This window comes from Podarcis muralis, chromosome 2 (genome assembly GCF_964188315.1).
Source record: "Podarcis muralis chromosome 2, rPodMur119.hap1.1, whole genome shotgun sequence".
NCBI lineage: Eukaryota > Metazoa > Chordata > Lepidosauria > Squamata > Lacertidae > Podarcis > Podarcis muralis.
In genome coordinates, this window is record NC_135656.1 from 19235832 (window position 1) to 19263283 (window position 27452).

General features: G+C 45.1%; 2 protein-coding genes across 2 annotated transcripts in view; both read left to right on the forward strand.

Moving 5' to 3' along the window:
* ANKFN1 (ankyrin repeat and fibronectin type III domain containing 1) overlaps positions 1-27452 on the forward strand; it is a 233345-nt gene that overhangs the window by 26344 nt on the left and 179549 nt on the right. The window lies entirely within an intron of this gene.
* On the forward strand, positions 13390-15325 carry LOC144326894 (uncharacterized). Its single transcript, XM_077923961.1, has one exon. It carries the CDS (start codon positions 13517-13519, stop codon positions 14909-14911), a length of 1395 nt encoding a protein of 464 aa, XP_077780087.1. The 5' UTR covers positions 13390-13516; the 3' UTR covers positions 14912-15325.

A 27452-nucleotide genomic window follows, 5' to 3' on the forward strand; every position in this document is an offset into this window, starting at 1 on the left:
GAGCGTCTCCACCTCCATTGTTCAGCCCGGACACTGAGGTCCAGTTCCAGGGGCCTTCTGGTGGTTCCCTCGCTGCGAGAAGTGAGGTTACAGGGAACCAGGCAGAGGGCCTTCTCGGTAGTGGCACCCGCCCTGTGGAACGCCCTCCCACCAGATGTCAAAGAGAAAAACAACTAACAGACTTTTAGAAGACATCTGAAGGCAGTTGTGTTTAGGGAAGCTTTTAATGTTTAATAGACTATTGTATTTTAATATTTTGTTGGAAGCTGTCCAGAGTGGCTGGGGAAACCCAGCCAGATGGGCGGGGTATAAATAAATAAATAAATAAATAAATTAATAATAATAATAATAATAATAATAATAATAATAATAATAATAATAATTATTATTATTATTATTATTATTATTATTATTATTATTATTATTATTATGTGGCCAGCATGACTAAACCGCTTCTGGTGCAACGGACCACCGTGATGGAAACCAGAGTGCATGGAAACGCTGTTTACCTTCCTGCCACAGCAGTACCTATTTATCTACTTGCACTGGTGTGCTATTGAACTGCTAGGTTGGCAGGAGCTGGGACAAAGCAGCGGGCATGCCCTCCGTCGAAGGGATTCGAACTGGCGACCTTCCGATCGGCAAGCCCAAGAGGCTCAGTGGTTTAGACCACAGCGCCACCCCCATCCTTCTCCCAACCCTTGGTGAGCTGGGACTGTACATAGTTTCTGACATGGCAAAGTGGATGAGCTAGAACCTACCTCTGTAGGTGGAGCTCATGCTGTGTGGGCTGGTGGGTAGATGGGACTAGACATAGGAAACTCCTCCCACTAGGATCTTCCCTTGGATTCTCTTTCTCTGGCTCTCCTGACCTGGGCAGAGACCTTCCCAGCCCTCTCTCTCCCTCCCTGGTGTCTTGGGAGGTCACCTGGCCTGCCCAAACCCCCCACCACTCAGGGCCTATGACACATCTGGAGGTCCACAGGTGTCGCACACCTGGTGTGATGGCCTGGGATTTGGACTTGGATGCTGAACCTGAGGGATCCCAGCCTGCACGATTCCCCGCCTCCAGAACCAGCTGAGCCAGGGCTGGGGCTTGAACCTGAAGGGTCCTCACCTGTGCTGGATCCTCAGGTGCAGGCATCAGCTGAGTCTGCTCTGGCTCCTGAGGTGATGGAGGACCCATTGCCTGCAGGTGCTCCACTCTCAGCCCCGTCAGAGGAGGTTGAGGTTGCCTCTGGGTCCGGTAACCCTCCAGCCTCTCCTGAGCTGCAGAGGCTCAGGGCAGAGAGGTGGAGGGAACTAAGTTCCCGCAGGAGGAGTGTTCACTTCCAGGCCAGGAGAGGCGAGTCACCAGAGGATCGGGGCCGCCCTATGCCTCAGGGCAGATAAAAGCCGGCCAGTCCCAGTCCCAAGTTGCGGGAGCAACATTGTTGGTTGCTAGTTCCTGCCTGAGCTCTTGACCTGCCCTGGCTCCCTGCTTGCAAGCCTGTTCCTGACTTCACCAGGCTCCCTGCCCTGCACCCAGCTTCAGCTACCACGTACTGCCTCCACGTTGCACCTTTGACCACGGACCGGACTTGGACCTCGCCTCTTGGGTAACCCATGGGACCAGCACACCTGGACTTCAAGAACTCATGTGACATTAGGGCAGTGGTTCTCAACCTTGAGTCCCCAGATGTTTTTGGCCTACAACTCCCATGATCCCTAGCTCACAGGACCAGTGGTCAGGGATGATGGGAGTTGTAGGCCGAAAACATCTGGGGACCTAAGGTTGAGAAAGGCTGCCTTAGGGCAGTGTTCCCCAACCTTGGGCCTCCAGCTGTTTTTGGACTACAACTCCCATCATCCCTCGCTAGCAAGACCAGTGGTCAAAGATGATGGGAATTGTAGTCCAAAAACAGCTGGAGGCCCAAGCTTGGGGAACACTGCCTTAGGGCATCTGTTACTTAGCAAGCATTGGCTTTTACCCCAAGGAAGGGAAGATCTCTAATTTACAACTAGCATCACACCATTATGAGCAAGACACGATATATTTTAGAGTGCTTAAAATGTAACTGATCCATGTTAAGTAATCTTATGTTTCCTTTGTGGATGTTATTGGGAGCCACCCAGAGTGGGCTGGAGCAACCCAATCAGGTGCTCATTACATAAATAATAAAAGGATGGTGATGATTTTCTCCTATTTTTTTTTTTTTTTAATATAGCTCTCCTGTTCAAACGAGCTCGCTCAACATAATCTGCTGTGGTTATCGCCAGCATTGGTGATATTTTAAACTCTGCAAATACGTTAATTACATTACTTGAGTAATGTAACTGTGTGTATAAACTGTATGCATAAATATTATATTAAGCAGCTAATATTGTCTGTTCCTAGATCCATGCCTGCTGTGTTGGTTAGAAGCAAAGCAGCTTGCTTTCCAGTTTGCCTAGGGATTTTACTTTATTGAGTTACTGGTTTAAAATCAACAAATTAGAACACAGTACACAGTATCCTTTTGCTTTATTCCGCGGTCTTGAATTGAATTAGCCCTTATCATTGAATATTGTTGTTGCTAAATCCTTATGTAAGCAGAGACTATAGGATATAGATATGCAGCAAGATTTGCCTCGTGTTGTGGCATCAAAATCGTCTGCTTTTCTTGCCAGCATGTCAATATGGTTCAAGGTGATTTGACAGAGCTTTCAGATGCCAGCAAGAGGAAAGCTTTAAGATCTTTATAGCTTGAGATTGCAGAGACAGAAAAGCTTCCGACATGATTAACGAGGAGATTGAATAATAGTTTAAAGATTTCGTAGTTGCAGGAAAAGTGTGATAGATGACTCTCATCACTGTGTTGGATTTATGGCAAAGTTTAGAAAGAGTTATTAAAGGGTTTTAATAGCTTGACTGCAGTTGGTCAACTAAATCAGGGTTTTCATTAATGTATAAGTAATTTAGCAGTTCCTCTTCCTAAGGAGTGTGTTCTGCTCATGCTGCTGTTATAGCCTTGGCTAAATTCTATATCAGGAATAAAACAACATTTTAATGTGTTATTTGTATTGCTTTTAAATGCTATATATTTTATGGGTTTCTATTGTTTGGTGGTGGAGAATTATTTCTGTAATGACTTTCCCTGCTGAACAAATGAACTTAAAGACACATTTTAAGCCGCTTATGTGTTTTTTTCTCTGAGAAATTATATGCTCCAGCAGTCTCCACAATTTGTGCAATTGGTTTTTTATGCATCTGACTATATTTCCATGTTGCAATTTGCCAAGCGCTATGGCGCACACACACACACACACACACACACACACTGGTACCTCGAGTTACAAACGCCTCAGGTTACAAACGCTTCAGGTTACAAACTCCGCTAACCTGGAAGAGTTACCTCGAGTTGAGAACTTTGCCCCAGGATGAGAACGGAAATCGTGTGCCAGCGGCACAGCAGCAACAAGAGGCCCCCTTAGCGAAAACACACCTCTAGTTAAGAACAGTTTCAGGTTAAGAACAGACCCCTGGAATGAATTAAGTTCATAACGAGAGGTACCACTGTGTGTGTGTGTGTGTGTGTGTGTGTGTGTGTGTGTGTGTGTGTGTATCTATATCTATGTATCTATCTGATATCTGTAGACTTTCAAACTCTAGGTAAACTATTGCATTTAGCAAAAATTACCCTTACGCGCGCGGGTGGTGCTGTGGGTTAAACCACAGAGCCTAGGACTTGCCGATCAGAAGGTCGGCGGTTTGAATCCCCGTGACGGGGTGAGCTCCCGTTGCTCGGTCCCTGCTCCTGCCAACCTAGCAGTTCAAAAGCACGTCAAAGTGCAAGTAGATAAATAGGTACCACTCCAGCGGGAAGGTAAACGGCTTTTCCGTTCACTGCTCTGCTTCGCCAGAAGCGGCTTAGTCATGCTGGCCACATGACCCGGAAGCTGTACGCTGGCTCCCTCAGCCAAAAAAGCGAGATGAGCACTGCAACCCGAGAGTCAGTCACGACTGGACCCAATGGTCAGGGATCCCTTTACCTTTACCCTTACTAAGGCTAACAGAGCTGTTGATTTTGTACTTTCTGTTTTTGGAAGTTGTTCATTATGGTTGTTTCTTATGGAACTAAATAAAAAAGCAAGATTGAGGCAAACTTTTATAGCTGCCCTGATTTTTCAATATCACCCAGCCCTCCCCCACCCCCCCAAAAAGCCCTGGGGACCAGAACTGGCTTGTAGGCCAGTGGTTCAGCACCGTCTTAAATAAGCTGTAAAAAAGAAGTAACTACTCAGAATCTCGGACGCGGGTGGCGCTGTGGGTAAAAGCCTCAGCACCTAGGGCTTGCCGATCAAAAGGTCGGCGGTTCGAATCCCCGCAGCGGGGTGCGCTCCCGTTGTTCGGTCCCAGCGCCTGCCAACCTAGCAGTTCGAAAGCCCCCCCGGGTGCAAGTAGATAAATAGGGACCGCTTACTAGCGGGAAGGTAAACGGCGTTTCCGTGTGCAGCTCTGGCTCGCCAGAACAGCGATGTCACGCTGGCCACGTGACCCGGAAGTGTCTCCGGACAGCGCTGGCCCCCGGCCTCTTGAGTGAGATGGGCGCACAACCCTAGAGTCTGTCAAGACTGGCCCGTACGGGCAGGGGTACCTTTACCTTTACCTTTACTCAGAATCTCATCTTTGCCACATCTTGATTCTTATACCTCCAGATTTGACATGAACTCACTTGAGTGAAGAAACTGGAAGATAATCATCCGAGGCATGACTTTGCAACTGAAAAAGAGATCTGCAATATCTGAAACCGCCTCCTTTGCCAAATACAAATTTGACAAAAAGAATCATGCATCCAGATTTTTTGGTTTGGGGCGCTGGTAACTTGTCTGCCAGTGTGAATGAAGGGAAGCTGAAAAAAACAGCATTTGGTTTGAGTTTTTTTCTCCTCTTAATTTGGTCTTAGTGCCTTAAGACTAATTGGCCTTTCAACATTGGAATTCCTCTTAGGTAAAGGTACCCCTGCCCGTACAGGCCAGTTGTGTCCGACTCTAGGTTGTGCGCCCATCTCACTTAAGAGGCCGGGGGCCAGCGCTGTCCGGAGACACTTCCGGGTCACGTGGCCAGCATGACGAAGCTGCTCTGGCGAGCCAGCACCAGCACAGCACATGGAAACGCCGTTTACCTTCCCACCGTAAAGCGGTACCTATTTATCTACTTGCACTTAGGGGTGCTTTCGAACTGATAGGTGGGCAGGAGCTGGGATCGCAAAACGGAAGCTCACCCTGCCACGGGGATTCGAACCGCTGACCTTGCGATCGGCAAGCCCTAGGCACTGAGGTTTTACCCACAGCGCCACCTGCGTCCCTTTGGTCTTAGTGCCTTAAGACTAATTGGCCTTTCAACATTGGAATTCCTCTTACAGCTGTGTAAAAGAGGGGATATTGCCTGGTGCAGCATTTCAGATTCTTCCAACCCTTGACTATAATGAGCTGTATTTGCTGAAATTTCTTCTTCTTCATCATCAACATGAAAAAGGACAAGGTGTTAAAAGTACACAAGCACACACAGCGAAAGGGCTGGCCTTTCATAGCCAATCATGAAAGCTGCATAGTGCGAGATTTGATACTGATAGCACATAAGTGATTTCTTGATACAGATCCTAGTCGTTTCTGAGTGGCATTGCCCCTCAGCTTGGAAATATTCCAGTCCCCCAGCCTTTCAAATGACATTTCCCAGCACAAAACAGACTCCACTAACCCAGAAATAGTACCTCGGGCTAAGAACTTTGCTTCAGGATGAGAACAGAAATCGTGCTGCAGCGGTGGCGCACCGGCAGCAGGAGGCCCCATTAGCTAAAGTGGTGCTTCAGGTTAAGAACAGTTTCAGGCTAAGAACAGACCTCCAGAATGAATTAAGTACTTAACCCGAGGTACCACTGTATTCAAAAAGTGAACTCCTGTTAATATGGAGGAAGCCTAAAAGACTGTTAATAACTCATTCTCAAATTGCCCCCATTAAAAATCAAATTGCCCCCTGTGGGGAGTGTGCCCCACAATCGGAACCACAGGATTAGAGTTTGAAATTTGTCTTATGCAGTGCTATTTTTCAGATTGTCTCTGGTCTTATGGGCTGTAGCCACAATTACTGGTTTCGTATGGTTTAAATGGACTGGTGAGACTAAATTTAATTGGGTTTATGTGCACACTCAAGCATGTGAGAAATGGATTATTTTAGATTAAAAAAAATCTTTTTTAGAAATCTATTGTGGTACAGTGAATATTCTACATTTTGATGCATGTGGACATTAACTACAAATAATAGCCCCAGAAAAGTTTGGTGAATGTTTGAGAACTCAGATACCCAGTGGCGAATGCTTATAGCCTTCTAACTATGCCTTAACATCTGTGCTGGGTCTGGAAGCCTTTCGCAAGGAATACCTCTGCTCACTCAGAGATATATTTACAAGGTACAGAACATAGCTTCATGCGTCCAAATCCTTGGTAGCAGATCCAGGAAGTGGGAGCTTTTGGCTCCTCCTCCAGCAGAGGGACGTGGGTGGCGCTGTGGGTTAAACCACAGAGCCTAGGACTTGCCGATCAGAAGGTCAGCGGTTCGAATCCCTGCGACGGGGTGAGCTCCCGTTGCTCAGTCCCTGCTCCTGCCAACCTAGCAGTTCGAAAGCACATCAAAGTGCAAGTAGATAAATAGGTACCGCTCCATTGGGAAGGTAAACGGCGTTTCCGTGCGCTGCTCTGGTTCGCCAGAAGCGGCTCAGTCATGCTGGCCACATGACCCGGAAGCTGTACGCCGGCTCCCTTGGCCAATAAAGCGAGATGAGCGCTGCAACCCCAGAGTCGGTCACGACTGAACCTAATGGTCAGGGGTCCCTTTACCCTTACCAGCAGAGGAGCTTGGGAAGCCCCAAATGCCTCCTTTGTTCCCTACGTTTTAACCCCCTCCTGTCCTGTGCTGAAGGAATGGGCATCAAATCTCCCTGAACTGGTAGAGTAGTCTTGATGCTCTCCAGCATCTGGGAGTATCTTCACCGCTTGAGTTCCTTCTGCTTCCTTGTCCTCCTCTCCTTCTCTTGTCTTTTCTAAAGGCTCCTGTTCCTCCCCCTCCCTCAGCTCTGGGGCATTCCCTGGCAGCCCCATGACAACATCTGAACCTACCTGATTGGTCATTGGTTCACCAGCTCTCGGCCAGAACATCTAAGACATACAACAATGAAACATGGCACAGCATCACTGTACAAAGCAGGAGGATGAATGTTCAGGAAGGCGTCATGACAGGAAGAGGAGAGCTGGTCATAGGGGACACCACTGCCATCGGCACCCCCAACATCAGGCACAACCTAAGATGCAGCCCAACCCTTTGTTTCAACAGATGTTGGCTGCTGTTCTCACTGCGAAGGCAGATGGATTCAGTATGAAGGCCTGGAGGCACTGCTAATGACCTCATTACCACGAGACATATTAAAACCATTTCAATCGCAATTGGTGCATGGCGTTCTGCCTTAAATAGACAGACCCCAAAAACGTTAAGTGGCTAGGGATCATGAGAGGTACACAGTGGTTCATGACGTGAAGACACCCCATGGAATAAGTCTCAGTGCAATGGGATTGAGGAAGCAAAAATAAACATGTGAATGAGTGAGAGTCATGATTTTCATGCTCAACAACAATTCAGCTTCCCCCCAAACCCCACACAGAGTACTAAGAACCACCCTGAAAATGTATGTCACGCATACATTTATTATAGCTTTCTGGCTGGTAAAGAAGCCATTTAATCTCTCACTGGGTGAAATGAAACGTTGCGTGACTGGCTTGCGTCTCCTACTCCTTTCCTTTACAGAAAGGCAATTTTTGCCCGATACATTTTGTACTTCGGTGTGTATCAGATTCCTCTGCGTGATTATATACTTAATGTGTCACACAGGCTAGCGGCAACACAAAAGCTACCAGGAGGTTTCTGTAAGTGGTTCTTTACATTAGAGGCCATGAGAATGTACTGTGGGATAGCTTATTTTGTCAACGCAAGGGAGGCAGCAATACAGTAAATGTGAAAAGCGTTTGCCGCAGTCGTTCGGGGATCTTGAGCCTATTTTCCCACTACTGATTTATTAGCACAGATATATACTTTGCTGCAATTACTGGCATATTTCCCCCTGTGCACACACAACAGCTCCTTAAAGGAAAACAGCTGATAATCTTTCCCTCCCTGCTTCCAACTGAATTGAACCCTCTGGAAGCTATAGTTAGATACATGCTTGAAGCCCATACTCAGGCAAAGCTGGTGAGATTCAGAAATTCAGAAGGAATTGCTTGCTGCTAGAACAGAGCATAGCCTACAAAGGTTCTCTCAGGTTCCCTTCAGGAACACACAAGGACCAGGGTTGGGTTATGGGGTGGCATGTCAGTTGCACTCCTCCCCATTTCTTCCCCTTTGAAAGATTTGGGGGACAGGTTGAGCAGATGCCCAAGGTTGGACTGGATAAAAAGGTAAAGGGACCCCTGACCATTAGGTCCAGTCATGGCCGACTCTGAGGTTGCGGCGCTCATCTCGCTTTATTGGCCGAGGGAGCCGGTGTACAGCTTCCGGGTCATGTGGCCAGCATGACTAAGCCGCTTCTGGCGAACCAGAGCAGCGCACGGGAACGCCGTTTACCTTCCCGCCGAAGCGGTACCTATCTATCTACTTGCACTTTGATGTGCTTTCGAACTGCTAGGTTGGCAGGAGCAGGGACCGAGCAACGGGAGCTCACCCCGTCACGGGGATTCGAACCGCTGACCTTCTGATCGGCAAGTCCTAGGCTCTGTGGTTTAACCCACAGCGCCACCCGTGTCCCTATCTCTAGTCAAATTCAGTTGAGGTCCTGTGCTTTTCTTGTTGTTTTTGGGTCGGTAGTGGTTGTGTCATGTATTTGTATTTACACCTTTCCCGGCTATTGTTTTAATTAAAGCAATACAACTATTTAAAAACAAAAAACAAAAGCATGTAAAACCAGAAAAAGAAGACAAATAAAGGAAAGGAAACAGGGGAAGAGCCTAGGGAAGAAGGAATGTGAAAAGGGCCAACACTACCAGTGGCGTAGCGTGGGGGGTGCAGGGGGGGCCGGCCGCACCGGGCACAACATCTGGGGTTAGGGCAAATCCACAGGTTAGGGGGCGCAAATCCATGGGTTAGGGGGTGCAAATCCACGGGTTAGGGGGCGCAAATTACTTGCCTTGCCCCGGGTGCTGTCAACCCACGCTACGCCACTGAACACTACCATTAGGCAGAGTGAGGCAGTTGCCTCAGGAGGCACATTTTGAGTGTCATGATGGGGCAGCAAATTGCTAGCTTATTTTATTCATTACTGCATTTTTATTGCTCTGGAGATGGAGAGTTGCTTTGTGGGTAGGGATGAGCGAATTTCTCAAATTTGGTTTCTCTTGATTTCTTATTTTTCCTGTCTTAAGTTCTGTACATTTCCACATTAGTTTGCAATTAAATAATAAAAATAGTAAAAATTCCTCATGGGACTTCAGCAATATTTTAGTGCAGATTTCTTCAGATTTTTTTGTGCAGTTTTGCGTATTATACACACATTTGCAAAGTGGTTTTCATTGATATGATGCGTTCTTTTGTATGGTCTTTTCACTAATATGTGCGTTTGTATGGAAACTCTATGCGTTACATGGCTGAAGAACTGCGCTGCGAAATTCTAAGCAGTGTGACTTTCAAAGGATGGCTGTATTTCAATTCACATATTGTTTCAGAAGCTGCAAGTTAGGTAGCCTTGCCTGTGAATGCAAACTAAAACTATTTTCTCCCCCATCCCTACCTACTGGGATGTGTGCTTTGTGCATCAAAATAACTTGGCCAACCTTGAGTACTCTGCACCCTGACTCTGTTCCTCCCTCTGCAGCATTAATGCTGTGATTTCACAATAGCTCTGAAAGCAATCGAGAAAGTATCAAAGATAAGGTGCATGAAAGGGAGCCAAAGAGCTTGTTTCATGGTTGGACAAGGTGAAATTCTTCAAAATCTGTATTTGTTCAGCAGTCTCTGAGGATCTCATCTGCTGAAGGTCATCCCCCCTTTGAATTAAAAGTCTACTTAAAAGTCCTACTGTAGTGATGTTCTTATCTTTCCAGCGCTGAAGCACCAGCCATTTCACTATGAATCCTGGGTAAAGAAGCTTTTCTTTTCTCTTTTGGACTTTCCCACATTGCCGATTGTGTCTGGCTTGCTTCCTTGAAACTGTTGACCCTGCATTCACCGCTGTGTGCTGAGTCTTCTCTCTCTTTGTGGTACATTATGTTCTATATTGTACATTATGTTCTCTAGCAAGCATGTCTAATCAAATCCCACTTAAAAAGAGCTGGCAGTGATCACGATTGACCAGGGACATCCCACAATCCCTGTTCTGTAGTGTGAAACTGACAGGTGAGTGGTTCTGCCCCAATAGATGCACTTAGATGGCAGTCGGGCTCTTTCAACTCCGTGGTTCTGTCATTAAAAAGGAGAACATCCATTGCCTATACGAGGTTTCCAACTCAGCCCCTGTCAACATGCAGAGGGCTGGGAGGCCAGCTGGTAAGCCCCAGCTGCGCCGTCTCCATCCATTGGCCTGTGCTCTGATGTAAATCAGTGACCCAGACTTCAAAAGCCAGGGCACACTATTAGCAGAGTGTACTGCGCACACAGAATAGGCGTGAGGCTTGTGAAGTCATACTATAACTACAGATTTATTAAACATAAATCAGAACAAAGAAACATGTTGCCTCTCTCTCATGTCGTCTCAGAGAGAATGGGAAAAACGAAAGCTATACACAATCGGAAGTTCCCAGCAAACTGGGCTGGAATGTAAACAGACATGTGACATGCAACAATTCCACACATCTGTTCCTTAAGGTGGAACGGAATTCTCAACAGCTCCAATGCATCTTCTTACCCACAAATGGTAGAGAGCTTCTGCTAGTTAGAGTTTGCGGTACGAAGCTAAAGAGACTGATAGTATAAGATACCAAAGGAGCAGAAACTATTATTATTTACCGTATTTTTTGCTCTACAGTGGTGCCCCGCAAGACGAAATTAATTCGTTCCGCAAGTTTTGCCGTCTAGCGAATTTTTTGTCTTGCGAATTATTATTTAGACAAAGGAAACAAAGTCGCGAGACGTTTTCGTCTTGCGAAGCAAGCCTATAGGGAAATTCGTCTTGCGAGGCAACTCGCAAACGGAAAAACCTTTCGTCTAGCGAGTTTTTTGTCTTGCGAGGCATTCGTCTTGCGAGGTACCACTGTATAAGACTCACTTTTTCCCTCCTAAAAAGTAAGGGGAAATGTGTGTGCGTCTTATGGAACGAATGCAGGCTGCACAGCTATCCCAGAAGCCAGAACAGCAAGAGGGATTGCAGCTTTCACTGCGCAGCAATCCCTCTTGGCTTCTGAGATTCAGAATATTTTTTTTCTTGTTTTCCTCCTCCAAAAGCTAGGTGTGTCTTGTGGTCTGATGCGTCTTATAGGGCGAAAAATACGGTATGTATGCGCCGACAGCAGGGTTGATACTACTGGCCCAGAGATGGAAAGATGTTAAAGTCCTGACCAGAGATGAATGGCTGATGGAAAGGATGGACTACGCAGAAATGGCAAAAAATGACCGGGAAAATCAGAAACCAGGAAGAGAGAAACTTTAATAAGGAATGGGGGGAATTTACAATTTACCTAAGAGAACACCGTAAACAACTGAAACCTTTGGCAGGATTTGAGTAACGCTTGTAATGTACTAGAAACTAAGGTAAAAATGGATTAGTAAAGGTACCCCTGCCCGTACGGGCCAGTCTTGACAGACTCTAGGGTTGCGCGCCCATCTCACTCAAGAGGCTGGGGGCCAGCACTGTCTGGAGACACTTCCGGGTCACGTGGCCAGTGTGACATCGCTGCTCTGGCGAGCCAGAGCCGCACACGGAAACGCTGTTTACCTTCCCGCTAGTAAGCGGTCCCTATTTATCTACTTGCACCCGGGAGTGCTTTCGAACTGCTAGGTTGGCAGGCGCTGGGACCAAACAACGGGAGCGCACCCTGCCGCGGGGATTCGAACCGCTGACCTTTTGATCGGCAAGCCCTAGGCGCTGAGGCTTTTACCCACAGCGCCACCCGCGTCCCAAAAATGGATTATTTTAAGAAAACTAGAGAAAATATATGATGCAGTTGAAAAAGATTGGAAATGGAAACCATGGAAGGGTGGAGGGAAGTTTAAGGATTCAGGGAAGATTGATGATTATGTCTAATGTGTCGTGTAAAACTGAATAAAAAAGATTATAAATAAAATAAAGAGACTGCTAGTATAGAATTGTATGGAATTGCATGGAATTGTAATCAGCTGGCCTTGCCTGCATTTTGAAGTCATGAATGGTGTAGTAATGTAGACATGTTCAGAAAAATCATTCCTTGGTCAAGTAAAAGAATGTGGCCTTGTGGGTACTTTGCTAGTTACAAGGACCCTGGGAAAGGGAGCTGTGTATCTTTAACCCCAGACTTTTTGGCTCCTTGCCATGAGAGGTTTATGGGAGGAAAGGGGTCCTTGATTAATGAAAGGTTTGACACCTGGGCTGGTGGTAAGAATCCCTTCCTCCTTCCCGGAGGTTGTTTGTTTTCAAATTGCTGAGAATTGGGGATCTGGTTAATTTCCACAGGTGGGAGGAAGATTCTTTGATTAAGGGTTCAAACCTAAAACTGACCCAGCTGCAAAAGAGTGGGCTAATCCAATTAAGGCTCTGATTGGCCAAAAGTTACGACGCAGAGTCAGAATTATAGATAAAAGATCAAGGGAATTGCTGACTCTTTGCTCTCTGCCATTGCGTTGCAACTTGCAAAGATGCCCGGCTGTAACTTTCATCGATAGCCGTCGTTACGTCCTTTTGAAATGGAAATCCTCAAACAGCTCCATTACGCAACAGCTTGAAAGGACTCTTACTATCTTATCTGTGTTCCTTTGTAGGTATGTAACAGTTAGTTATAATGTACATCGTTATTATTTTCATGTTTGTAAGACACTTAAGATGTGCCTGTGGTTTTCCCACATGTTTTCAGTTATTCTTTTAAAATAAACTTTTATGTTAGAGCCTGTTGGTATTTGTGCCTTTTCCGAGGGAATAGCTAAATCCAAGCCTTCCGCTTAGTTACGCTCTACCATAAGAATTTCTGTCTGCAAGTCTGTGGATTCAGCTTGTAGAAGGGGGGGAATTGCCAGGTTAAATTGGACACTCTCTTCTCCCTGATTGTGTCTTTGGGTTCCCCTGAACTAAAGGGAGTGGTGGCAGCCCTACCGGTGTGATTTCGGTCTGTGTTTGAGAAAAGAAAACCCCCTCGCAAACCTACTCAAGAAACCTGGACTGGCCGGAGAGCAGAGTCGGGTGATGGAAGGGTAGCGTGGGCGCCTTTACTACATGTTGGCAGCGTGGTGGGATCTAGAACTTCCCTGCGGAAAAGCACTGTAATGTTTTAAAACTTTTTGGCACGTATCTTGTGGCTTACAAACGGTTTGTTATTTTGGGTAGAGATAGTTAGGATGGAGGACTCTTTAGCAACTGCACAACAATCTATGAGAACTATTGATCAATGGGGGGAAGTGGGAGAAGCTAGTTCCCTACCGGTGGAAACCAACCCCATGAGGACTCCAAGTCCTAGCGAAAAATCCGCGTCCTGGTTTTCCGACGGGTCCCAGGAAGAGTTGGTGGATGCCAGCATTCCAGAGACGGTCCGGAAGGGTCAACAAGAGACCTGCCGTGTGGAAAGAGGGAGGGATGCGTCGGAGTACCAACCCCTAAACCCTCGGGAGGAGGTGCAAGCAGAGGCAGCTTCTGCACGTCCTAGGGAAAATTTTCCTGTTTACACAGAGTCTAAAGAGATGGATTTCTCGGAGGGACTTGATGTGGAGTGGACACGTGATCCAGTGGACGGTGGATTCCGTTCCAGAGAAAAGTGTCCAAAAGTCGGTGAGGCTATTCGCCTAGCACCACGATACGACCGGAATGCGTATGATTTTCAAAGTCTACCGCAACAGCAGCAAGAAGTGACGGGGAGAGACTGCAGCCGAGAGGCGTATGGGCCAGATGTGCGCAGGAAGGTGGGACAGCCTTCGCTTTGCCCGGGAAAGGTCTACTCGCCCGTCCGTGCTCCACAAGTGCGCGTGCCAGTACGCCGGTATGTAACGGAGGAGGAAGAGTTTTTTCAAAGACCTCAACGTGACTGCGTGGCGACAGACCAGCAACGCCCGGATGGGTGGATGGCGCCTAACAGAGCTCCAAGGTATGAACCTGTCCCAGTGCGGGGGGGAAACCAACAACAACCGCCCCCTCCAGGACTGACTTTAAATAACCTCAATTGGAGGGTGTTCCAAAAATATCAACCCCCTACTGATGTACTGTGTTACCTAAATCTTTTTGAAGTGACCTGCAAAGACATGGGAGTCGCTCCGGAACTTTATATGGTGGTTTTGCGCTCCCTGGTCTGTGGGGATTTGTCAGAACTGATGGGACACCTTCCCCAAGATGACTTGAATAATTATGAGAAATTTAAAAAACTAGTTATGCGACGGCTGGGCTTACATCCTGAGCAATATAGAAAAGCCTTTCGGAAAGTGGAGAAAGGTGGGCTCACTGACAACATAGCCGTATTCTCTGCAAAGATGGCTCAGAATTTTGAACTGTGGCTTGCAGCCGAGGGGGCTCGGGATGCGAAGGAGATCAAGCAGCTCCTGTTGATTGAGCAGTTCATGCGGTCCTTGTCCCCTGAAATTGCTAGCTTGGTTGCAGACCAAAAGCCACGAACTTTGGAGGAGGCCACTTCCCTGGCTGAGTCTTTCTGGCTTAATCGCGCCCAACGGACTGCTAAAGGGGGGAATAATGCGAATAGACCTATGATTGGGTCTGGACGATCCGCCCCCCCCCATCAAGGAACCTAGCCGAGGTAGTCCTACACCTGCTAAAGAGTTTGCTGCAACAGGGGGAGAGCGTGCTAAACTGTCCCCCACATCGGGATTGTGTTTTCTCTGTAAAAAGCCGGGACACGTGAAAGCAGCTTGTCCCCAGCTTGGAAAAAAGCCTCCCATCCTCACGTCCACTCCCGCTGTGCGGATGATACAGCGGCCGGAGGAAGATTGGGAGGAGGAACAGCAAAAATCCGGAGTGGAGCAGAGTTTGGCTCTGAAGGAGGAGGGTGGGGCGACCCCTAAAGTTGAAACACCTGCTATCCCAGTAACTGCTGTTAATGTGGGTCCGGTGAGTGCGGGGAGTAATTTTAAAACCCCCCATGTGAACTGGGCGAAGTTGGAGTTTTCTGCCCCTATTGAAGTCAATAAAAATGTTGTGGAATCGTATCGGGACACTGGCTCAGATATTACAAGCGTGTCTAGAGATCTGGTCTTGCCTAGCCAGATGCAGGCAAAGCCCCTGAAAATCAGTCCATACGGGGTAGAAGAAATTTTTCAGCCAACAGCAATAGTCCCCCTTCGATACAAAGGCTATAGCGGGGACCATTTGGTGATTGTTCATGACCCACAGGTTTGCAAAAGCCCCGTCTTGGTTGGGAACGATCTTGGGTTTCAAGTTTACTTGCAACAACAAACCAAGGTGAATCCGGTGACTGTAGTAACCCCCCCCCACCCCAATTCAGGCAGGGACAGACTCTGTTGTGCCTGAGACAGGGTTGGATGGAAAACCCGGAGGGGAGGGAGAGGTACCCATTTTGGATGTGGATCCCAAAAAGGACTTTGATGCCCCTGTCGAACTGGGGGATTTGGGTGAGTTTGCCACTGAACAACAAGCAGACCCCTCCTTGCAGGATTGCCGGGAGGCGGTTGGGGCTCCCCTGCGTGGAGCGAAAAGGGCCCAATTTGTGTATAAAAAAGGCCTTTTGTACCGGCAGTTCATTCCGAAAAAGGTGAAGGAAAAAGACTTTGTTTTACAGCTAGTGGTTCCAGCAAAGAAGCGGTCAACTGTTCTCAGTTTGGCACACGAGGATGGCTTAGCTGGCCATATGGGACTGCAAAAGACTTTAGAAAGACTGACTCGATATTTTTACTGGCCTGATGTATATCAAACAACTAAAGCATATGTTCGCTCTTGTGCAATATGTCAAAAGGTGGGAAATGATCGTGATAATCTCCCTAGTGAGTTGCAGAGTGTCCCCTTGGAAGCAAATGTCTTGGAAAAGTGGGGTATTGATTTAGTGGGGCCCCTGCCAAAAACCCGCTCAGGAAAACAATTTCTGTGTATAATAATTGATTATGCATCTCGTTTTGTCTGGGGGACAAGTTTAGCTAACACTTCTGCTAACAACCTGGTGAAAGCTTTAATCTCTGCCTTTTGTTCTTTGGGAATTCCTAAAGTTTTGGTGAGCGACTTGGGAACTAATTTCATGGCTAAGGTAACTCAGGAGGTTCTGCGAATGTCTGAGGTGCGCCACCATACCTCTATTGCTTATCAGCATCAAGGAAATGGGTTGGTGGAGAGAGTACAAAAGACCTTAGTCCAGATGTTGCGTAAATATGCCCTGGCTCATGGTTCCAGTTGGGATCAGGATTTGCCTTTGGTGGTGGCGGCTTATAATGACTCCCATCAAAGGAGTTTGGGCTTTGCACCAAATCAGTTAATTTTTGGAAGGTTTCTGAATACCCCTCTTTCAATGCTGCGCAAGGAGTGGGAGGGATCTGAGGAGGAGATAAAGTTGCCTTCCGTCAGTGAATACTTTGCCCAACTTAAAGGAACCTTAGCAGGTGTATGGCAATTGGCCAAAGAGAATTTGGAGAATGCTCGATTAGATCAGAAGAAGGTCCATGATACCAGAGCTGTGTGTAAACAATTTGAGGTGGGAGACCAGGTCTGGATTTTGCGTCCGTCCCGTCCTCACAAGTTGGATGTGAAATGGCAAGGTCCAGGTGTTGTAGAAGCAAAACTGAGTCCTGTGCGTTATCTGGTTAGCTGCAAGGAATTGCACCCCACCGCTCGAGAGTATCATGCAAATTCCTTAAAGATGTATGTGGAACAAAAGATCTCTGTGCTGGCCATTTCACAGAGTCAGGAGGAGGTGCCCTCCTCTCCTATTGATCTTTTAACTGAGTACAAACAGGCGGGAGCGGTTTCCGATGTGTTGCAGTTGCCCACTTTAAGTGAAACTCAGGCTAAAGAGCTGTATGAGGCACTGTTACCCTATAGTAACACCTTCAGTACAACGCCGGGTAGAACTCACCTGGCTCAGCACCATTTTGTTACGGGGGACTCCCCCCCTATTGCCTCACGTCCTTACCGAGTCAGTGAAGCTATTGCACAGAACATTGAGTCCGAGGTGAAAGAAATGTTGGAACTGGGGGTCATAGAGCCTAGTAAGAGTGCTTGGGCCTCCCCCATAGTGTTGGTTCCAAAACCAGATGGCTCCATTCGTTTCTGTGTTGATTATAGACGTATCAATTTGATTACTGTCCCTGATGTGTTTCCTCTGCCTAGGATTGATACCCTGATTGAGAAGCTGGGATGTGCGAGATTTATTACTGTTATGGATTTGACCAAAGGGTATTGGCAAATCCCTCTGTCCCCTGAAGCTTCTGAAAAGTCTGCCTTTACCACTCATGTAGGCTTATACCAATTTAAAGTGCTACCCTTTGGATTACGAAATGCTCCTGCAGCTTTCCAAAGGTTGATTAATTCCTTGATTCATGACATGAGTGAATTCTGCTGTGCTTACTTGGATGACCTAGCTGTTTTTTCCGAATCCTGGCCAGAACATCTTAAACACCTGCAGAGAGTTTTGGCCCGGTTACAAGAAGCAAACTTGACTGTAAAAATGTCTAAATGCCAGTTTGCTCAAGGAGAAGTGGTGTATTTGGGATTTAGAGTTGGGTCTGGAAGCATTAAGACTCTGGAGGCTAAGATACAATGTATCCAAGAGTGGCCTCGCCCTGTGGTGAAAAAAGATGTGCAGTCCTTTATAGGGTTGGTGAACTATTACAGGCGTTTTATCAACCACTTCTCAACCCTGGCAGCTCCTCTTACCAACCTTTGCAAGAAATCCTTGCCAGTTAAGGTAGAGTGGACTGAGGAGTGTCAAAGAGCTTTTGATTTGTTGAAACATGCACTGATAAGCAACCAAGTTATGTTGGCCCCAGATCAGAGACGGCCGTTTAAAGTACAGACGGACGCTAGCCAATTTGGATTGGGTGCCGTTTTGTTACAAGAAGATCAGGAGAAAAATTGGCGTCCCGTGGTTTATCTGAGTAAGAAATTGATAACCCGGGAACAAAATTATTCCACCATCGAGAAAGAGTGTTTTGCCTTGGTCTGGGCTCTAACTAAGTTGCGTCCCTATTTGTGGGGTACTTCCTTTGAGGTTCAGACTGATCACTCCCCACTGTGTTGGTTGGAAAGAGGAAAAAACTCTAACCAGAAACTGGCTAGATGGAGCATGGCCCTGCAAGATTTTCAGTTTAAAGTCACTCATATTCCTGGAAAAGAAAATGTGGTTGCTGATACTCTGTCTAGAATGTACCAATCTGTTCCATGAAGCGTGAGATATGTATTACCTGTATCCTCTGATGAGAATTCATTGTCTTGAAACTGTGAAAATATTGGATTAGGGGGGTGCTGCTAGTTATGTATGTTTAAAAGCTGCTAGAACCCCCTGGACCAGGAAATCTACCTCAGTGTAAATAGTTAGATGAAATTATGGGACTTTACCCTATTAATTTCATCTGGAGGGGAGGGTGTAGTAATGTAGACATGTTCAGAAAAATCATTCCTTGGTCAAGTAAAAGAATGTGGCCTTGTGGGTACTTTGCTAGTTACAAGGACCCTGGGAAAGGGAGCTGTGTATCTTTAACCCCAGACTTTTTGGCTCCTTGCCATGAGAGGTTTATGGGAGGAAAGGGGTCCTTGATTAATGAAAGGTTTGACACCTGGGCTGGTGGTAAGAATCCCTTCCTCCTTCCCGGAGGTTGTTTGTTTTCAAATTGCTGAGAATTGGGGATCTGGTTAATTTCCACAGGTGGGAGGAAGATTCTTTGATTAAGGGTTCAAACCTAAAACTGACCCAGCTGCAAAAGAGTGGGCTAATCCAATTAAGGCTCTGATTGGCCAAAAGTTACGACGCAGAGTCAGAATTATAGATAAAAGATCAAGGGAATTGCTGACTCTTTGCTCTCTGCCATTGCGTTGCAACTTGCAAAGATGCCCGGCTGTAACTTTCATCGATAGCCGTCGTTACGTCCTTTTGAAATGGAAATCCTCAAACAGCTCCATTACGCAACAGCTTGAAAGGACTCTTACTATCTTATCTGTGTTCCTTTGTAGGTATGTAACAGTTAGTTATAATGTACATCGTTATTATTTTCATGTTTGTAAGACACTTAAGATGTGCCTGTGGTTTTCCCACATGTTTTCAGTTATTCTTTTAAAATAAACTTTTATGTTAGAGCCTGTTGGTATTTGTGCCTTTTCCGAGGGAATAGCTAAATCCAAGCCTTCCGCTTAGTTACGCTCTACCATAAGAATTTCTGTCTGCAAGTCTGTGGATTCAGCTTGTAGAAGGGGGGGAATTGCCAGGTTAAATTGGACACTCTCTTCTCCCTGATTGTTTCTTTGGGTTCCCCTGAACTAAAGGGAGTGGTGGCAGCCCTACCGGTGTGATTTCGGTCTGTGTTTGAGAAAAGAAAACCCCCTCGCAAACCTACTCAAGAAACCTGGACTGGCCGGAGAGCAGAGTCGGGTGATGGAAGGGTAGCGTGGGCGAGGGGCGCCTTTACTACAAATGGGGAGAGTAAGAATTCACCCCTTAGCTGTGAAAATGCCTCCATTTGAACCTTTTTGTCTACAATGAAAGTGTGGCTCAGAAAACCAAGAGAAGTACGTTAATATTTGCTTTAATTTAGAATGCATTCTGCTTTTAAGGCATCTTTCCCATTAGTGCAGAATGGCAACCTAGAAAACCATTCCATAGTTATGTAAAAAGGTAAAGGTAAAGGACCCCTGGATGGTTAAGTCCAGTCAAAGGTGTCTATGGGGTTGCGGCGCTCATCTCGCTTTCAGGCAGAGGGAGCCGGTGTTTGTCCACAGACAGATTTCTGGGTCATGTGGCCAACAACAGGTCACCATGACGGAAACCAGAGTGCAAGGAAACACCGTTTACCTTCCCGCCAGAGCAGTACCTGTTTATCTACTTGCACTGGCATGCTCTCAAACTGCTAGGTTGGCAGGAGCTGGGACAGAGCAACGGGATCTCACCCCATCATGGGGTTTCGAACCACTGACCTTCTGATCAGCAAGTCCAAGAGGCTCAGTGGTTTAGACCACAGCGCCGCTGCCCCCGGCACCCCTATGCCCTAGTACATTTGGCTCAATGCCAACTAGATATGTCACTGCAGCATAATTCCAGTTACAGAAGAAGAAGGCTTGCCTGCATATCAGTTGCTGGAAGCCAAAGGATAGGAGAATTCTCTTGTGCTTGTAAGTCCTGCTTGACCCAGAAACTCCAGCGGGTGCAGAATGCTGCAGCGAGACTCCTTATGGGGTCCTCGCTGTGAGATCACATTCACTCAGTGCTATACCAGCTGCACTAGCTCCCGGTGGGGTACAGGATCAGGTTTAAGGTGCTGGTTTTAACCTTTAAAGCCCTATACGGCCTAGGACCCTCGTACCTACGGGACCGCCTCTCCTGGTATGCCCGACAGAGAAACTTACGGTCTTCAAACAAAAACATCCTGAAGGTCCCAGGCCACAGAGAGGTTAGGCTGGCCTCAACCAGAGCCAGGGCTTTTTCATCTGTGGCTCCAATCTGGTGGAACACTCTGTCACAAGAGACCAGGGCCCTGCGGGACTTCACATCTTTCCGCAGGGCCTGCAAGACAGAGCTGTTCCACCAGGCCTTTGGCCAGGGCACAGCCTGACTCCCTCCTTTGACAATCTTCACAGAACTTTAGCCTAATGGTTGCCATCAATTTGAGTTGAATTAATTTTAATGAAATGTTTTTAGAATGTTGTATTATTTTATTGTTGTTAGCCGCCCTGAGACTGGCTTCGGCTGGGGAGGGCAGGATAAAAATTATTATTATTATTATTATTATTATTATTATTATTATTATTATTATTATTATTAGTTCCCCACAAGCATCTGGTTGGCCATTGTGTAAACAGGATGCTGACTAGACTAGGTGTACCCTTCCTTATACTGAATCAGACCACTGGTCCATCTAGTTCAGTATTCTCTGAACTAGAGGCTCTGCAGGGATTCAGACAGGGGTCTCTCTATATTACTGGGGTTGGTGGGGATTGAACATGGGATATTCTGCTTACAAAGCATAGAAGCATAGAATTGAAGAGCTGGAATGGACCCTGAGGATCATCTGGTCCAACCCCCTGCAATGCAGGAATATGCAGCTGTCCATCTGGGGATTGAACCTGCAACCTTGGTATCATCAGCACCATGCTCTAACCAACTGAGCTATTCAGTTGCCCAGATGGTCTACCTTTTTGTTACAGTCTTTCTGTTCTCAAAATAATGCTTTATTTCTTTGCACTGAGTGCCAGTCCTCTCTTTTGCCGCTGGAAGGTGTTCTGGGAAGTGTGATCCACAGTAGTTGCAGTTGAAAATACAATTGTGAATACAGCTAATATTCATCCGTGGAACCAAGAGTGGAGGGTCAGGAAATGGACAATATCAAAACAATAAGCCAAGACCCCTATTTAGGGTCCAGGAGTAGATCAAGGTGGAAATGTTCAAGGCCCTAAAAATGAGAATTCGTCAGAATTACATTCATATCCCTAGGAACATTACTTTTCTCTTTCTCTCTTTCTTTCTTTCCTTCTTTCTTCCTTCCTTCCTTCCTTCCTTCCTTCCTTCCTTCCTTCCTTCCTTCCTTCCTTCCTTCCTTTGCTGTTAAAGATTCCGATCAGCAAACATTTATGCAGATTTCCATAAACTTCATAGGCGTCATATTGCAGTGCAGCGTATCATGGCTGCAATTTGATTCCGAAGATTATTATTAGCATTTGTTAACTGCGTTCTCTCCCAGATATTGCACCGGAAACAGTGTATATAATTAAAATTAAATTGGAAACTATAAAAGACCACCTAGAATAAAAAGGACCGCGTGAAAAAACACACAAAAGCACAACAAAGCAGCAGCCTATGGAACAGCGTGCTCACTTCAAAGTGCAGTACCATACAGGTCAAGTTAGGCAATATCAAATCCAGGCCATAATATTCTCAAAAAGCAATATGTGTTTACCTGGCCGGGGGGGGGGGGGAATCTAGCAAGAAAGAGGCTAGACAAGCAGATTCTTTCAGAAGAGCATTCTGTGATGTCAGTGCCCCATGGAGAACACTCAACTCTCACTTGTGTGAAAAGTTGGGACACAGTGCACTACAACCTCAAGCAGATTCAATTTGCTTTTGATGAGAAGCTTCTTCTAGGAACTGAAGAAGCCTCTAGCTCTGCTCAGGTGCTCACCCTGATCATGAAAGGAGCCTCTGCGAGCACAGAAGACATCTCACCGCAGGCCTTTTTCTTGCTACGGACAGCGGAGATGGAGCTCAGTGATTGGAAGTGCGTGTCATCAAGGGAGTGGGACTGTGGCGATCACACAGGGTCCCCAGACGTTTGACAGTCTATTGATCCCTGTGCCACCACTGTGCTCGCTTCCCTGCTGCCACCAACCCGATACTCTCGGGTACACACTGAGTCCAGACAGTTATTAAAATTGAACCAAATAAACAAGTTTATTTTATAAGCGTTAACAAGTTTATGCTTTCTCAGATAAAATTCTTGTCAGTTTCTTAACTTTAGTTTCTTTACCGGCCTATACCTTCCTAATACCTTCTGACTAATTATCTCAACTGTTTGACTGACTCCTCTTAACAGATTCTCTCACTCTTTCACATCAGACTAACCCAACCCACAGACTTATCCTCTCTCTCTCTTCTCTAACTCCAGACTGACTTCTTAACAACTCTAACTGCAACTCCTCCCCTTAGGTTCCTGTTGGTTAGTCATTTTACAGATAGGGATGGGAATTGGAAAACAAATAATAATAATAATAATAATAATAATAATAATAATAATAATGCACTGATTTTAACCACTGATTTCAAAACTGTGCTGGTTGTTTTTTTGTTTTTTTGTTTCTTAGACTTCCCAAGCAACACCAGGTATACATATATCTGCCGACCTTCTGATCGGCAAACCCAAGAGGCTCAGTGGCTTATCCCCATGACGGGGTGAGCTCCCGTTGCTCTGCCCCAGTTCCTGCCAACCCAGCAGTTCAAAAGCACACCAGTGCAAGTAGATAAATAGGTACTGCTGCTGCGGGAAGGTAAACAGTGTTTCCATGTGCTCTGGCTTCCATCATGGTGTCCTGTTGTACCTGAAATGGTTTATTCATGCCGGCTACATGACCTGGAAAGCTATCTGAAGACAAATGCCAGCTCCCTTGGCCTGAAAGTGAGATGAGCACCACAACCCCTTAGTTGCCTTTTACCGGTCTTAACCATCCAGGGGTCCTTTACCTTTATACCTTCCATATATCTGCAAAGCACTATCATCCATGCATCTATCTATCTATCTATCTATCTATCTATCTATCTATCTATCTATCTATCTATCTATCATCTATCTATCTATCTATCTATCATCTATCTATCTATCTATCTATCTATCTATCTATCTAATCTATCTATATCATCTATCTATCTATCTATCTATCTATCATCTATCTATCTATCATCTATCTATATCATCTATCTACTTTTTTACCTTACATATATCTGCAAAGCACTATCATCCATCTATCTATCTATCTATCTATCATCTATCTATATCTATCTATCTATATCTATCTATCTATCTATCTATCTATCTATCTATCTATCATCTATCTATCTATCATCTATCTATCTATCATCTATCTATCTATCTATCAATCATCTATCATCTATCTATCTGTCTATCTATCTATCTATCATCTATCTATATCATCTAGCTTTTTACCTTATATATATATGCAAAGAACTATCATTTATCTATCATCTATCATCTATCATCTATGTATCTATTATCTATCTATATCTATCATCTATCTATCTATCTATCTATCTATCTATCTATCTATCTATCTATCATCTATCTATCATCTATCTATCATCTATCTATCATCTATCATCTATCATCTATCTATCTATCTATCTATCTATCATCTATCTATCATCTATCTATCTATCTATCTATCTATCATCTATCTATCTATCTATCTATCATCTATCATCTATCTATCTATCTATCTATCTATCTATCATCTATCTATCTATCATCTATCATCTATCATCTATCATCATCATCTATCATCTATCAATCTATCATCTATCTATCTATCTATCTATCTATCTATCATCTATCTATCATCTATCTATCATCTATCATCTATCATCTATCATCTATCATCTATCATCTATCATCTATCATCTATCATCTATCATCTATCATCTATCTATCTATCTATCTATCTATCTATCATCTATCTATCATCTATCTATCATCTATCTATCTATCTATCTATCATCTATCATCTATCATCTATCTATCTATCTATCTATCTATCTATCTATCTATCTATCTATCATCTATCTATCTATCATCTATCTATCTATCTATCTATCTAGCTATCATCTATCTATACATGCTGTTTTCACTATCATAAACATTTAGCTATATAGATGGAGAAAATGGACAAAAATATTTGCAATGTCAGAAATAGCATATAGATAGATATCCATGTTTTAGTTTGAGAACCACATTGCAAAATTCAGAAAGGTGTAAATTTTGAAAGATAGCTGCATTTTCGTTTGCATTTTGGTTCAGGAAATGCAAGTGAGGCACGTTCAGGCTAAAGTGTAAAATGAACAAACTTCTTCCCCACCCCTTCCAACAAGTGTACCCCCTGCTCTCCATCTCCTCAGGCATTTCTCATGGTGTTGTATGGTGAATGCCTGAACTTGTGTTTATAATGCACATGTGAACGGTTTATGTTTAAAAAAAGCAACAAGAGCTGGGCACTCACAACATGCAGTGGTTACACTCTGCTGCAGAAAGCTGTTGGGAACTGTCTCATTTCAGCTTGACAGTAAGAAATAGTACTTCCCTCCGTATTGATGGGGGAGATTCATGAATGTAGGCAACTGCCCACATCATCATTAAGCTGCCGTCCCATCAAGGAACTGCAAATTGTGAATTATATTGGAAACAAGATCTGAGCGTCTCAGATTATTCATAATGTTGAATTTTAACTTAGCGCTTCAAAGTGTGTTTAAAATTATCAACATAATTATGACAAGCTATCTCTTTCCAATGGCTTTTGTTTCAGTACAATGTGTGAAATGTCTCTAATTTCTTTCTCATTTTCTTTAATGCGTTTTCACATGCCTCCAACTCGGATGAGCCTCTCTCTCTCTCTCTCTCTCTCTCTAGTGCTTATTAATATGTGGCTCCTTTGTAGTGTGTGTGTGTGTGTGTGTGTGTATTTGCTTTATTTGTGGTTGCTGGATTGGTGTCAGTCACAGAGCAATGCAAATGTGATTCTTAACCTGCAACTGATATGCATGTCAGCTACAAATCAATATTGCTGTTTGCAGACTTCAGTACTTTCTTGTTGATAATGGTGTGTGTAATTGTGCAATTAGCATTTAGATGGCATTTTGTAACAGTCGTTTTTTGGCATTTCAGCATCTAGTCACATGCAGAATGAATGTTTTAAACACAGTCCTTTGTGTTAAAATACTCTTTGTGTTGTTTCTTTAGGGGGAAAAAAACTTTTACATAATGTCAATATATATGGATATATTGGGGAAAGGAGACTGCTCTCTAATGAAGAATCTACAGTTCCAGGAAATTATGACCTGGTTTGTATGTTCAAAATTCCCCAGATAAAGAAACATTGATATCTGTGGTGAATAAGCTCTGTTGCAAAGAAAGATCCCACCCAATCAAAGTGGAGCTTGAAACTTTGACTCCTGACAAGTCATCTCTTGATTTCAAGCTCCACTTTCAAGTGGGATCAGCCACACTCTGGAGTTTCCAGTCAGAAACTATAGAGCACAGAAGATCCCAGCAGGGCTCAAAAGTCATTGCCAGTCAGCTAGCCTGCACAGTCTTGAGATCCCACTTTTGGCATCCATCAGCTACAGTCAGGAGCTCTTCCTGGGAGCGCCTGAGTAGAGTCAATCCCAGCAAAGCTCGCATTTGTCACCAAATTTGAAAGGCCCATGGACCTGGCTATGGCATAATCACAGACTCTCCAAGTGCCTCTATATTCCAGATAGAGTCCCAGATTTACAGAAGCCGTCCCAGTTTCTGATTTGATCCCACAATGTCCCACTTTTCCTTTGTTGTTGTTTAGTCATTCAGCCATGTCCGGCTCTTCGTGACCCCATGGACCAGAGCACGCCAGGCACTCCTGTCTTCCACTGCCTCCCGCAGTTTGGTCAAACTCATGCTGGTAGCTTCGAGAACACTATCCAGCCATCTCGTCCCCTGTCGTCCCCTTCTCCTTGTGCCCTCCATCTTTCCCAACATCAGGGTATTTTCCAGGGAGTCTTCTCTTCTCATGAGGTGGCCAAAGTATTGGAGCCTCAGCTTCACAATCTGTCCTTCCAGTGAGCACTCAGGGCTGATTTCCTTAAGAATGGATAGGTTTGATCTTCTTGCAGTCCATGGGACTCTCAAGAGTCTCCTCCAGCACCATAATTCAAAAGCATCAATTCTTCGGGGATCAGCCTTCTTTATGGTCCAGCTTTCACTTCCATACATCACTACTGGGAAAACCAGGATGTTCCTATTTTCATTGGAGAAATGTTGGAGGGTATGGAGTTAAGTTACCCACAAGCCAATGAGATAAGTAACTATACAACCTTTAGAAGACATCTGAAGGCAGCCATGTATAGGGAAGGTTTTTTTAAAAAATATATAATGTTTTATTTTGTTTTTATTTATGTTGGAAGCTGCCCAGAGTGGCTGGGGCAACCCAGTCAGATGGATGGGGGACTAATAATAATAATAATAATAATAATAATAATAATAATAATAATACAATAATAATAATAATAATAATAATAATAATAATAATAATAATAATAATAAAGAGCTGTGCCCCTCCAGTATTTCATCCTAATGTTCTCCCAAACAGTGTTCCTGATCTTCTGTTAGAGCCTAATCAGTTTACACTAGTTGTGTGGTTAGCAACCATAGGGTGCCCTAGGTGCCTGGGCCCCCACAAAAATTTCAGTGTGGGTGCCCGGCCAACCCAATGCATCACATGCTATAGCAAGGTACTCTGTTGGACCTTCCCACTGCGGTGGGGGCGTGTGACATCACACACTGCACGTGACGTCATGCACGCGCTGGGCACCTGCAATGTGGGATGGAACCTGATGCGCGTGTTAGCAACCAGGGCAATATTCAATGGCTATGT

Bases quoted from the DNA above. Each gene is read 5' to 3' on its own strand.
- LOC144326894 (XM_077923961.1), top strand. From the start codon at position 13,517: ATGGAGGACTCTTTAGCAACTGCACAACAATCTATGAGAACTATTGAT.